The sequence below is a fragment of the Macaca fascicularis genome, chromosome 5 (assembly GCF_037993035.2).
Source record: "Macaca fascicularis isolate 582-1 chromosome 5, T2T-MFA8v1.1".
Taxonomy (NCBI): domain Eukaryota; kingdom Metazoa; phylum Chordata; class Mammalia; order Primates; family Cercopithecidae; genus Macaca; species Macaca fascicularis.
Genome location: NC_088379.1, coordinates 178,122,595 through 178,137,158, shown reverse-complemented (window position 1 = coordinate 178,137,158; position 14,564 = coordinate 178,122,595). Strand labels below are relative to the sequence as shown.

At 34.8% G+C, this 14,564-nt stretch overlaps 1 protein-coding gene across 3 annotated transcripts in view; it reads left to right on the top strand.

Annotated features, from left to right (window-relative positions):
- The window catches only part of SCRG1 (stimulator of chondrogenesis 1), a 136,006-nt gene extending 131,513 nt beyond the window's left edge, over window positions 1-4,493 (top strand). For all 3 annotated transcript variants that reach the window (XM_065545684.1, XM_045393059.2, XM_065545685.2), the window contains exons 2-3: window positions 1,253-1,508; window positions 4,260-4,493. In XM_065545684.1, the coding sequence (XP_065401756.1) occupies window positions 1,267-1,508; window positions 4,260-4,314 (297 nt within the window). In that variant the 5' untranslated portion in view covers window positions 1,253-1,266 and the 3' untranslated portion in view covers window positions 4,315-4,493. The remainder of the gene's footprint in view (window positions 1-1,252; window positions 1,509-4,259) is intronic.
- Window positions 4,494-14,564: the final 10,071 nt, after the last annotated feature.

The following is a 14,564-nucleotide window of genomic DNA, read 5'->3' as shown; positions in this document are numbered from 1 at the left end:
TCCTCCACTATTTTGCTATTCTTCCTTTACTACGATAGTCTCCATTTTCTTCACATCTAATATAGAAACCAGAGAAGTCTAATCAGATAGATACTTAATATTCTATAGTTCTATGCAAATCCTGTACTTGAAAAATTATCTCCTAGAAGAGAAATTAGAATTGTTGGTATGACTTCAGGGTTCAAACTAGGATTGGTGGGTGGAAGCTACAGAAAAATATTTTACAATAAGGGAAATGTTAGAAATGTATCAATGGGATATGTTGACTTAGTCAATAATGAGTTCCCCATCATGGTAGGGGTTCATGGTAGGCTAGATAATTATAAGGCAGGAATTCAAGCCTTCGTTTTCAAGTGCAGCTAAGATGAAGTCATCTATGTGGGATAAAAATCCAAACGTTACTAAAAATTTGCAACAATGGGTACTAAAATACTTCTGGAAGTTAAAAAACAATCAAACTATAAAATATATGTGTATACTATCATCTGTCATTATCAACATAAATGGGTTTTTTGTTTCTGTCAGGAGGGGACCCAGCTTCTTTGACAATGTTGTTAGGCTGTAAGATAATGTAAGGTAAAGAACCACTGTATTCAATTATGTTATTTGTTCTAGAAATTTGCCTGAGTTTATACCACCTTAAAAAGCAGGTGTTCTCTACTGAATGTTCAAAATATATATGGCTTTGGGTACTTCTTAAATGCAGATTTCAGCTCTCACCAACACCTCCTCCCTGCCTACAGCATGTGTGTGACTGTGTGTGTGTATGTGTGTGTGTATCAAGGTCTCACTCTGCCACCCCCAGTAGAGCAGTGGCACAATCATGGTTCACTGCAGCCTCAGACTCCTGGGCTCAAGTGATCCGGAGTAGCTGGCAGGACTACAGGCACATGCCTGGCTAATTTTTTAATTTTTTGTAGAGACAGGGTCTCACTATGTTGCTCAGACTGGTCTCAAACTCCTGGGCTCAAGCAATCCTTGTACACCAGCCTCCCATGCTGAGATTACAGGCATGAGCCACTGTGCCTGGCCCAGAAGCCTCAGCATTTGATTTTTAACAAATATTCCAAATGGTTTTTTATCATACATGGTCATAAAACTACACTTTGAGAAACACAAACAGGATTGTAGAAAAGGCCAACTCCCATTCTTTCTAGCCAAGAGTTTATAAGCATGCTACAGAACTTCATTCAGATGAATTCTATCTTTAAAAAACAAACATTGACACGTTTTGGTCTTTCTTCTATTTTAGGGCCAAAAGCCAAAATGAAATTGATGGTACTTGTTTTCACCATTGGGCTAACTTTGCTGCTAGAAGTTCAAGCCATGCCTACAAATCGACTCTCTTGCTACAGAAAGATACTAAAAGATGGCAACTGTCACAACCTTCCTGAAGGAGTAGCTGACCTGACAGAGATTGATGTCAATGTCCAGGATCATTTCTGGGATGGGAAGGGATGTGAGATGATCTGTTACTGCAACTTCAGTGAACTGCTCTGCTGCCCAAAGTAAGGAAATGAAATCACAAAGTGTATTGCCCAGAAATGTATGTAGAACAACTTTTAGCTACATCTTCGTAATAGGTTTGCTGAAATTAATAACCCTTTTAGTAAAATTCTGTTCAAATCCCAGCTCTCTTCTAGAATAATCATTATTGTGTAAAGAACTAAATGCTTTCATTTAAATGAAAGTTCAAAGGGAATTTAGCTGAGTTTAATAAAAGTAAATAAAATCCAGAAAATAATACTTCAATCTATTAAATTCTAAACTCCCCATCTGATTTTTACCACACACACACACACAAATCTACCAGTAGCAGAAGTCAAGCTCAAGGTTGAAATCTTAAACCAACTTGAAAACCAATAAAAGGTTTTAGATAACAGATCCCAGTGAGGCTGGGCCCAGTGGCTCATGCCTGTAATCCCAGCACTTTGGGAGGCTAAGTTGGGCAGATCACCTGAGATCAGGAGTTCGAGACCAGCCTGGCCAACATGGTGAAACCCCGTTTCTCCTAAAAATACAAAATTAGCTGGGCGTGGTGGCACGTGCCTGTAAACCCAGCTACTCAGGAAGCTGAGGCAGGAGAATCGCTTGAACCTGGAAGGCTGAGGTTGCAGTGAGCCGAGATCGCACCATTGCACTCCAGCCTGGCGACAAGAGTGAAACTCCATCTCAAAAAACAAAACAAAACAAAACAAAACAAAAACTCAATGAATGGATCAATTAACTGAACAGAAAAGTTTAGTAATGATCAAAAATAAATTTCTAGTTCTATGTATAAGTTAACCAGAAATGAACTAGATAGAAGTTCAAGACAATTTATCTACCATTATTTTCTACTTATATTTTAAGTATAAATATTTATTGATTTATTTACTATCGTTTTGTACTTAAAATACAAGCATACATGGTGAAACCCCGTCTCTATAAAAATACAAAAAAAAAATTAGCCAGGCATGGTGGCACACACCTGTAATCCCAGCTACTTGGTAGGCTGAGACAGGAGAATCACTTGAACCCAGGAGGAGGAGGTTGCAGTGAGCCTAGATCATGCCATCGCACTCCAGCCTGGGTGACAAAGCAAGACTTAACCTCAACAACAACAACAACAAAAAAGGTGTAAAATGATGGTAGACAAATTAATAAATATTTTTAGTTCTTGATTTTAAAATCATTTCCCCCTGGTTATTGAGGAATCTTTCAAATCCCATGATCTTGGATATTTCATACTGAAATTAGCTTTTTCAAATTACTTTCAACAGATGTCATCATATTTCATCCTTCTAAGAAATCTGTGAACTAGAAAAGGTAGATATAACCATCTTACCAAGGAAAGGTGCAGAGAGTTGAAATGACCAGTACTATCCCACATAACTAGCTAATATCAACACTGAGATTAGAACCCATGTGTTCTGATTCAGAACAGATTTTTCATCTACCAAGCCAGCTGGTTCTCAAAGTGTGGTTCCCAGAACAGCAACTTCAGCATCACCTGAGTTTTAAAAATTGCATATCCATCCTTGGACTCCACCCCAGACTTACTAAATCGAAACTTTGGAGGTAGGACTCAGCAATTATGTTTTTGTTTTTTTTTTTTTTTTTTTTTTTTTGAGATGGAGTCTCATTCTGTTGCTCAAGTTAGAGTACAGTGGCGCGATCTCGGCTCACTGCAAGCTCTGCCTCTAGGGTTCACGCCATTCTCCTGCCTCAGCCTCCCGAGTAGCTGGGACTACAGGCGCCTGCCACCACGCCCAGATAATTTTTTTTTTTTTTGTATTTTTTCAGTAGAGATGGGGTTTCACTGTGTTAGCCAGGATGGTCTCAATCTCCTGACCTCATGATTCGCCGGCTTCAGCCTCGAAAGTGCTGGGATTACAGGTGTGAGCCACCGCACCGGGCTGGGACCCAGCAATTATGCTTTAACAAACCTGCCAGGTGATTCTAATGCATAGTAAAGTTTAAGAATCACTGCACTAAACAATGATGCCAAGAACTTGAGTTAATTAATCTCATGAAGTGACAATTTTTCCTGTACTACATAAATGAAATGCCAAATAATATTAAAATGCCATGTTTGCTTTTTTTGTATGACTTGAAAACAGTTTACTGAAATGGACTTACATTTATATTATGATATAATTTTGCGATTATCTCTGTTAATGGATGAGAACAGCAGTGTAGATGTATTTGATTTTGGGAAAATCAAAGAGAAATACTACTAAGTATATTTCTAATAAGCCATAATTATAATATCACCTTGCATTTGTATATAATTTTGTAATATTCCATGCATTTTTATATATTACTTTATGTGATCTTTTCAGCCAGGGAAAGTTGAGTAGCTTTGTAACATTTCTCCTTTCCCCATAAAACCTAGAAATTTATTTCATAAACAAGAAATGTTGAATCTTCTGTTTCCTAACTGCAGATTTAAACTTCATGGCCTCTCCCCATATAAGAGACATGAAATTGTATACATGGCCATAAAGTTTTGAAATTACCTAATATTTCTTTTTCTTCATAGATAAACGATAGCATGATATCAATGGCAAATGGGGGGAAAGTAGACAAATCAATAACCTTCTTGGTCTTTGTTGCTTCTGTGGCAAGTCCTCCCACACATCTCTTTACATTTTAGTCACCTAAAAAGAATAATCATAACTGAAATCCTGGAAGTCACTGTCTATTTTTAACCTAGAAAAGACTGACTAATATCTTAGCCTGAAGGTGAATTTAATTGATGCTCTACTTTCTTTCAGAGACGTCTTCTTTGGACCAAAGATCTCTTTCGTGATTCCTTGCAACATTCACTGAGAATCTTCGTGTATTCTGGAGAACACCATCCCTGATTTCCCACAAACTGCACTACATCAGTATAACTGCATTTTTAGTTTCTATATAGTGCAATAAAGCATAGATTCTATAAATTCTTACTTGTCTAAGACAAGTAAATCTGTGTTAAACAAGTAGTAATAAAAGTTAATGCAGTCTAATTTTTCTCTGTGGACATTGTTGGCATTGGTTAAAAATTTTGCCTAGAAATGTTATCTATGAGGTGTTCATTATACTCAGTTAGAGAGTTCTGCCCCCGAGATGAAGAGCCATAGGCATGGCTCAAGGATAGAAAATACTTTCAGTCCTTAGTTGACAGTTACTAACCATGCATTGAAAGAACCAAGTATAAGTTGAGATTCTTGGAAGGGAGGTAGAAATTTTCTAGTAAGAAGGAAAAAGAGACCAGCCTGGGCAATATAGTGAGACCCCCTCTTTACAAAAAAATTTAAAAATTAGCAGGTTGTGGGTGCCCACACCTGTAGTTCTAGTTACTCAAGAGGGTCATTTGAATTTAGGAGTTTGAGTCTGCAGTGAGCTATGATTGTGCTACTGCACTCTAGCCTGGGTGACAGAGCAAGACCCTGTCTCAAAAAAAAAAAAAAAAAAAAAAAGGAAAAGGGAGGAAAAGGAAAAAGCTAACAATATTTGAGCGAATATTATGTATGCTAATAACTTTAAGTACATTTCAGGCTGGGACTGGTGGCTAATGCCTGTAATCCTAGCATTTTGGGAGGCCAAGGTGGGAAGATCACTTGAGCCTAGGAGTTTGAGACCAGCCTGGGCAACACAGTGAGATCCTGTCTTTACAAAAAAATTTAAAAATTAGCCGAGCATGGCAGCATGCACCTGTAGTCCCAGCTATTTGGGAGGCTGAGGTGGGAGGATCACTCAAGCCCAGAAATTCAAGGCTGCAGTGAGCTAAGATGATGCCACTGAACTCTACCATGGAACCACAGAGTAAGACTCTGTCTCAAACAAACAAATAAAAACCAAGAACTTTAAGCACATTTCATTTTACTCTCTTAAAAAATGACAACAAAAGCCTTTAAGGTAAATGTTCTCAGCCCCATTTTTCAGCTGCTAACTCAAATTTAAGATATTTGCTAAAAATCAAGGCAGATTTTCAAAAGACTTCCAATTCCAAAGCCCATATGTCACACACAGATGTATCCTTAAAACCATGATACATTTCCTAAAGTGTCCATTTTTGCTTGAGAATAACAAAACACACATTAAAAGAAACATAATGGATGAGAATTTAAAAGTCTCATAAATTTTAAAAGTAAATAAAACTGGCAAATTCAAAGGTATTTTCTGATTGTTAGAGGAGACAGCTTTGGATTATGGCCCCATATCTTAAGAGGTATGTGACTCATATTGACCATCAGAGGTAATGTCAGAAAGTCTTTCATGTTATAAAAATGTATTCAATGCCTGCTAAGTGCCAGACATTATTAAAATCTGGGATATAGTAATGAATAAAATGGACTTATCCGCTTGGAACTTGTGCTCTAACAAAGGTGTGACTGTTATAAACAAATAATTATTTATAAATATGAAGCCTGCTACAGAGAAGTATAGGGTGCTATACAAAGTATTGTGGGGAAAAGTTTGAGAAACACCATACCACACAGGCAATCTGGGAGATATAATTTTGTGAATAAAAGTGACATTATGTCATTAAAATACATCCTTGGAGGTCCCTGATCTGTTTCTGAAGACCACACCCAGAACACTGTCTGAAATCTAATCTGTGTTTAATAGTGTTACTGGGCTAGAAGACCAAACCCAGAACAGTGTCTGGTATCTAATGTGTGTTAAATAAGTGTTACTGGGCTGGATCAAAAAATTTTGAGGTAGTCACAATTCAGTGTCAAAGTGTATATAAACACGGCCGGGTGCGGTAGCTCACGTCTGTAATCCCAGCACTTTGGGAGGCCGAGGCGGGTGGATCACGAGGTCAGGAGATCAAGACCATCCTGGCTATCATGGTGAAACCCGTCTCTACTAAAAATACAAAAAAAAAAAAAAAAAAAAAAAAAAATTAGCTGGGCCTGGTGGCCGGCGCCTGTAGTCCCAGCTACTTGGGAGGCTTAGGCAGGACATTGGCGTGAACCCGGGAGGCGGAGCTTGCAGTGAGCCGAGATCTTGCCACTGCACTCCAGCCGGGGCGACAGAGTGAGACTCCGTCTCGGGGGGAAAAAAAAAAAAAAAGAAAGAAAGGCTATATAAACACAAGTCAGAACATGTTTTCGAATAGTGTGACCTCCTATAAAATACATGAAGTGAAATTGTAAAATAATATAGATAGGTAGGTAGGTAGATAGTATTAGTTGTTTTATCGAGATAGCATGTGATTTGATTGGCCTTTCTTCACTGAATCGACCTGTCATGAAATCAGACTAACTCAATAATGAAAGTTTCACATCCATTCTGGAACGGTGCATAGAACAGGTAAATAAAAAAAACTACCAGCAAACCAGTTTTATTTTCTGCTTGGTAGGAACTCTTCTTGATGGGGAAAAAAGCATTAAAGATCCAGTGTCTCCATTTACAAATGATACATCAGCATAAGGACATATGTGAGACAACAATGGCTTTTTAATAAGTGTTCCCTTATTACTGCAATCAAAGCCTGGTAAGAAAAATTGTATCTAAAAAGGCTAAATATTTAATAAATAAAATTTTATAAATTATTCATCATAATGTCTCCTTTCTGAAAATATGAAATTCAGTTACTTCTTTTAGAAATAAATGCATTATACAAGTACACAACCTTCTTTATATTACAAAATAAATGTAAAAACATACATTCACACAACTTACCTTATACAACTATTTCTCTGACTTGGTCAATGCATTTTTTAAAACAATAGATTTTTTTTTTTTTTTTTGAGACTGAGTCTCACTCTGTCACCCAGGCCAGAGTACAGTGGCATGATCTTGACTCACTACAACCTCTGCCTCCCAGTTTCAAGTGATACTTGTGCTTCAGGCTCCTGAGTAGCTGGGACTACAGGCACCTGCTACAATGCTCAGCTAATTTTTGTATTCTTTTAGTAGAAATGAGGTTCCGCCATGTTGGACAGGCTGGTCTTGAACTCCTGGCCTCAAATGATCTGCCTGCTTTGGCCTCCCAAAGTGCTAGGTTTACAGGCATGAGTTTTTCCAATAGATTTTAGTTATAAGACAACTAAACTTTATTAAAATTTTATTATTCTTCTAAACACCATCTTGCAGCAACTGAATGAGATAGGTACTGATATTATCCTTGTTCTATGGACAAAAATGCTAAGGTTTAAAGATATTAAGTAGTTTGTCTAAGTTTACATTATCAATGAGCAATCGAGTCAGATTTTGAATATGGCCAGTCTTACACTAGCATCTAGAGTCTTAACCACTATGTTGTTTAACAGCATTAACTAATCTATTATTTCCTTTACAGAAATGCAAACTTTTCCTTTGATAGGACACACAATTGTACACTTCAGATAGCTCATATATGCTAAAAGCTTACTGAACAAGTATTTCTGTATTTTTATCTTTGACTTTCTAAATCATTGTTCTTACTGTGAATCCCACGTTACTGAGCACAAAGTTGATGGTAATACATACAAATAGCTTACCTCTTTTTGATTAAAATTCATCTTTTCTTCATTGTAATTCATAGAGACTTGTTGAACATTTTGGCTTGCTGGGATTAGGTACTGATCCTAAAGGATTATTACAGAATTGGAAGGAAGATGGAAAAACCAAAACAATGAGCAACATCTATTGGGGGAAAAAAAGGACAAGGGAGGAACATTCACAGATCATTTTGTGACTTTAACATACTTATAATTATCAAAAGGTATACATAAGTTATTTCCATAATCATTTTTTTGTAAAATATTATAGCAGGTGTTTGTAAAATATAAAACTCTCTATAAGTAAAGCACGACAGGCTTCAAAATAATTTTCCCAAAAGGAAAAAAATCGAATTCATGTATTTCTAAATCAATCTTGGATTGATAGTCTAAGCCTAAACTTTTCTCTCAAAAATTTGAAGAGAAACTGATATTAGAAAATTAAAGTAAATTGATACTAAATTTACTTCTATGCAATGGTATCACCATAAAATGCTCATCTTTGTATGGTGGTATATCTAGAGAAAAATGTGTAGAAGATACTTACCTGATATACTCTAAGAACTTCAAAAGCCATAGTAAATTTTCAAGAGTTTATGTGATCTACATTTTCAGAGGTTTACAAGTCAAATAAGTCCATTGGGTTTAATGCTTAAAAAACTGACTTGATATCTACATTTAATATCATTAAAGTATATATACATAAATACATATATACTACATATAAAATATATATTCATATATGTAATAATCTGGTAGAAATTAATATGACTATTATTTGAGACTTCTATGATTGTGTAGACTATTAATGCAACTAGGACAAGATACACACAATAAACTCAATTGTACAGCAAGCATCAGCTCTTATCTAGAAAGAAATGCAAGGAATTAATAATTTCAAAGGAATAAATTCTATAGTAAGCAGTATTCACCCATAAAAATATACATATAAGTATAAAAACAGCAAATTTTCCTCTGAATATTAGCTTTCCTGCATCCACTGTTTTAGCTTATAAGCAAAACTTTGCTTGACATTTAAAAAATAACTCCACTAGAATGGTGTAAACCCGGGAGGCGGAGCTTGCAGTGAGCTGAGATCCAGCCACTGCACTCCAGCCTGGGTGACAGAGCAAGACTCCATCTCAAAAAAAAAAAAAAAAAAAAAAAAAACTCCACTAAATGAATAAACAATAACATGACAAAAATTTATTCTTGAACCACCATCACTTGCTTAGATATCATAATCTGAATTTTGCTATTAAAACATTATGTAAATATGTGGAAATTATAACCAAAAAGGAACTGGGATGGCTATAATAACAGACAAATTAGATGTTAAGTAAAAATATGTTACAAGAGCAAAGATGGACATTTTATATTGTTAAAAGTTTCAGTTTATCAAAAAGATATAACAATTATAAACATATATACACCATATGGCAGCCAAAAAATATATAAAACAAACCTTTAGAAAACTGAAGGGAGAAATATACAGTTCTACAATGATAGTTGGAGACCTTAATGCCTCACTTTCCACAATTGATAGATAAGTAGAAAGAAAACCAATAAGGAACTAGGAGGCTTGAACAATAGTATAAAACCAACTAGACGCCATAGAAATATACAGAACATTCCACTCAACAATAGTAGAATACCGTCTTCTCAAGTACACGTGGGACTTTCTTCAGGATAGAATATATGTTCTTCCATAAAACAATTATCTATAAGCTTAAAAAGACTAAGGTGATACAAACTATCTTTTAGAACCACAATAAAATGAGGCTAGTAATCAATACAGAAAGAAAACTAGAAAATGCACAAATACCTGGAACTAAGCAATATACTTGTTCACAAAAAGTATATTGCTTCACAGGTATATTGCTTAGTTCCAGGTATTTGTGAATTTTCTTTAGTGGTTTAAAGAATATATCACTAGAGAAATTAGATAGTAATTTAAGATGACTGAAAACAAAAACAAACATTCCAAAACTTACAAGATGCAGGAAAAGCTGTATTCAGAGAAAAATTTACAGCTGTAAATGGCTGCATTAAAAAAGAAAAATATCAAATCAACTTAACTTTACACATTAAGAAAATAGACAAAGAAGAGCAAACTAAATCCAAAGCCAGCAGAAGATAACGAAGATCCGAAAAGAGAAAAATGAAATAGAGAAGAGAAAAAAAATATAATCCATATAATCAAAGAAAATACCAACAAAATTGATAAACCTTACCTAGACTACTAAGAAAAAAGGAGGAAGACATAAATAAGTAGAATCAGAAATAAAGGTAGGAATATTACTGCTGACCTTACAGAAATTAAAAGTATTATAAGAGAAGTATAGGAACAATTTGTATGACAACAAATTAGATAATCTAGGTGAAGTAGACAAATTCTATGACTTACCAAAAATAACTTAAAAGAACACAAAGTCTCAACAGACCTATATATAATGAAAGGACCTATATATAATGAAAAGACCTATATAAGTAAAAAGATTAAATCTGTCAAACCTCTTCCATCGAAGAAATAGCCTAGACCAGATAGGTTCACCCATAAGTTCTGTCAAACATTTAAAGATGAATTAATATCATTCTTACTCAAAAATCTCCAAAAATAGAAGAGGAAAGAATACTTCCTAATACTTTCTATGAGGCCAGTATTAACCTGATACCAAAGTCAGATAAAGATACCATAAGAAAACTATAGAGCAATATCCCTTACGAGTATAGATGCAAACACCCTCAACAAAATACTAACAAGCCAAATCCCACAGCATATTAAAAGAATTATGCACTATGACCAAGTGGGATCTATCCCAGAAATGTGAGGGTGGTTCAACATAAGAAGGTCAATGTAATATACACTAAGGAAAAAAAAAAAATCTTCTCAATACTACTAAGGAAAAAAAAATCATCTCAATACTAAAAGTATTTGACTAAATTCAACACCCTTTCATGATAAAAAAAATTTAGCAAATTAGCAATAGAAGAGGGCTTCCTTAACATGACAAAGAACATTTATGAAAACTCACAGCTAACATCATACTGAATGGTCAAAGACTAAATGTTTTCCTCCTAAGAAAAGGAACAAGACAACAATTCCTGCTTCCACCACTACAGTTTAACATTGTACTAGAAATCGTAGCCAGGGCAATTTGGCAAGGAAAAGAAATAAAAGGCATCCAGATTGGGAAGGAAGAAGTAAAATCATTTTTGTTTGCAGATAACATCATTCTATATATAGAAAAATCCCATGGAATCCACCCACACACATAAAAATTACTAGAGCTGATTAATTCAGCACAGTGGCAGCATCAGCACACACCTCTAATGAATGACTCAAAAAAGAATTTAAGAAAATAATTATATTTATAATAGTGCCAAAAAGAAGAAAATACCTAAACATAAATTTAACCAAGAGGTGAAAGACTTGTACCCTGGAAACTATAAAACACTGCAGAAATTAAAGAAGACTTAAATAAATGGAAAGATATCCCATAATAATGGATTGGAATGCTTAATATTGTTAAGCTGGCAATCTGAAAATGGTCCATAGAGTCAATGCAATCCCCATAAAAATTCTAATAGCCTTTTGGGCAAAAAATGGAAAAACCAATCCTCAAGTTCATATGGAACTGCAAGGGGCCCTGAATAGCCAAAACAATACTAAAAAAGAAAAACAAAGTAGGACTCCCACTTACTGATTTCAAAACTTATTACAAGGCTACAGTAGTCAAAAGAGCATAGTACTGGCATAAGAATAAATACATAGACCATGGAATAGAATTGAGAGTGCAGAAATAAACATCTATGGCCAACTGATTTTCAACAAGATTGTCAAGACTATTCAGTTGGGAAAAAATAGTTTCTTCAACAAATCATACTGGGACAAGTGGCTAACCACGTGCAAAAGAATGAAGTTGGACTCCTACCTCATTCACATGTAAAAATTGATTCACAACAGTTCAACAATTTAAATTTAGGAGTTAAAACTGTAGAACTCCTAGAAGAAAACATAGACGTTAATGTTTATGATGTTGGTTTTGGCAATGGATTCTTTTGACACCAAAAATGTGAGCAAGAAAGGAAAAAATAGATAAATTGGACTATGTAATTATTTAAAACTTTTGTGCATCAAAGGACATTATCAGAACTGTGAAAAGGCAACGTACAGAATGAGAGAAAATATTTGCAAATCATGTATCTTAGAATGGTTTAATACTCACAATAAATAAACAGTCCTACATTTCAACAACAAAATCAAACAACCCAACTAAAAAAAAAAGAATAAAAAGGACTTGAATAAACACTTCTCCAAAGAAGATATATAAGTGGCCAAGAGCACATGAAAAGATATTCAATAAAATTGATCATTAAGGAAATATAAATAAAATCCACAATGAGATACCACTTCACACCCAGTAGGATGGCTTTAATTTTTTTTTTTTTTAATGAAATACAAGTGTTAGTGAATTGAAGAGATAGGAGTCTTTATACATTGGTGGTAGAAATGAAAACATATGTCCACAGAAAAACTCGTACATCAATGTTTACAGCAGCATTATTCATAATAGCCAAACATAGAAACCGAATGTTCATCAACAAATAAATGGATAAACTGTGTTCAACAGGTACAATGGAATATTATTCAGCCTGAAAAAGGAAGTACTGTAACTTGGATGAAACTTGAAAACATGCTTTTTTAGCATTATGCTTTTTGGCATGTTTTCAAGGTTCATCCAACTTGCAGTACTTCATTGTATGATTCCCTTATAATACATCCAGAATAGGCAAATTCATAGAGATAAAAAGCAGAATGGAGGTTACCAGGGAATAGGGAGAGGGAAGAAGGGGGAGTGACTATGTATGGCTGTTTTTGTCGGGTGACAAGTTTTGAAATTAGAGCTGCTGGTTATACAATATTGCAAATACATTAAATACCACCGTATTGTACACTTTAAAATGATTAATTGTATATTTTGTTTCTTAATTTAAAAAGACTTCATGTAGAAAAATATAGAATTTGTTGTAAAGACATGAATTTCAGGCATGTTTAGGCCTTTCCCAAAATTATTCTTTTGAAGTTAGTAACCAAATAACTAACTTATTTTTTGAGCCCCTGCTATCCATTCAGTATACTTTTTCCTCCTACTTCTCGTGGCATTTAAATTTAGATTCTTTTCTTAATGCTCTAACATCAAAAGTAACCTATACCCTTATAGAAATGAGTTTCCATTTATTTTTTGTTCAGATATGGATAAGTAAAAATAATTTTTAATGAATTCATCATTTAAAAAATCTAATGGTCACTGAAATTTTCATATAAAACTGACTTTTACATTGCAGCTCCTTGAGTTACTTCTCAACTTACAAGATCCGATTTTTTGTATTTTAAATTAACAAGGATTTGATTTCATTGAATAACTACCATCCGGAACTCTTCATTCATATTTTATAAAACTACATTTTATTACACAAATAATTATATGAAATTAACATTGCCAAAGGTTATGTTCATACTTTTATATCAGCAAATAATTTCAAGCTTTTGTTTTTCACAAGAACAGAATATGGGTTTCATTTTGGGTTTTTTTTTTTTTTTTTTTTTGAGTCGGTCTCACTCCAATGCCCATGCTGGAGTGCAGTGCTGCAATCATAGCACACTGCAGCCCCAATCTCCCAGGCTCAAGTGATTCTCCCACCTCAGCCTCCCAAGTAGCTGGGACTACAGATGCACGTCACCAGGCCTAGCTAAGTTTTGTATTTTTTTGTAGAGATAGGGTTCACCATTTTGCCTTGAATGCCTGGGCTCAAGTGATCTGCCTATCTTGACCTCCTAAAGTGCTGGGATTACAGGTGTGAGCCAGTGTACCCGGCCTCAAAATGTTTTTATAAGAAGTCTTCTCACAGATTTCCAGAATTCCAGAAATGAGAAGTTTCTATGACAGCAATTATTACAGCCTGTGCTTGCTAATAAAGTAGCAAGCAAATCTTTCAATGGTCATAGCAAAACCAAAGACCAGTTGCTTTATTGTTCATTATATTTTCTAGCAGTCAATACATTAAGAACACTTGAAAATATGCAGTCACCTACTAATGAACTAGTACTTTAGATGCAGTACTTTAGTTACATCAGTGGTTCTCAACTAGCTGTGATTTTGACCATCAAAGTATGTTTGGCAGTGTCTAGAGGAATTTTTGGTTGTCACACCTTGGAGGAGCTACTGGCACCTACTGAGTGGACTTAGGGATGTTGCTAATCCTCCAATAGACTCAACGGCCTCCCACCAAAAGGAATTATTGAGTCCAAATGTCAACTTTGAGAAATCATGAGCTACATTAATGGTCTCATCCATTTCCAGCCTAAAATCCGCAGCTTTATCTCACAACAGTTTGCTGAAGCGTTACAAACTATAAATTTGATTTGTAATTATAAGGATTTAGCTAAACAATATAATCTCAGGAAAAGCAGAGGTTTAGAATGTTTGATAGAAAACTGACCAGGAATGAAACATAAAACGGAGATGGATAAATCAAGTCAGTCATATATAACCAAAATTTAAATGAAGATCTTGTTAGATATCTAGACCTCTCCAACTT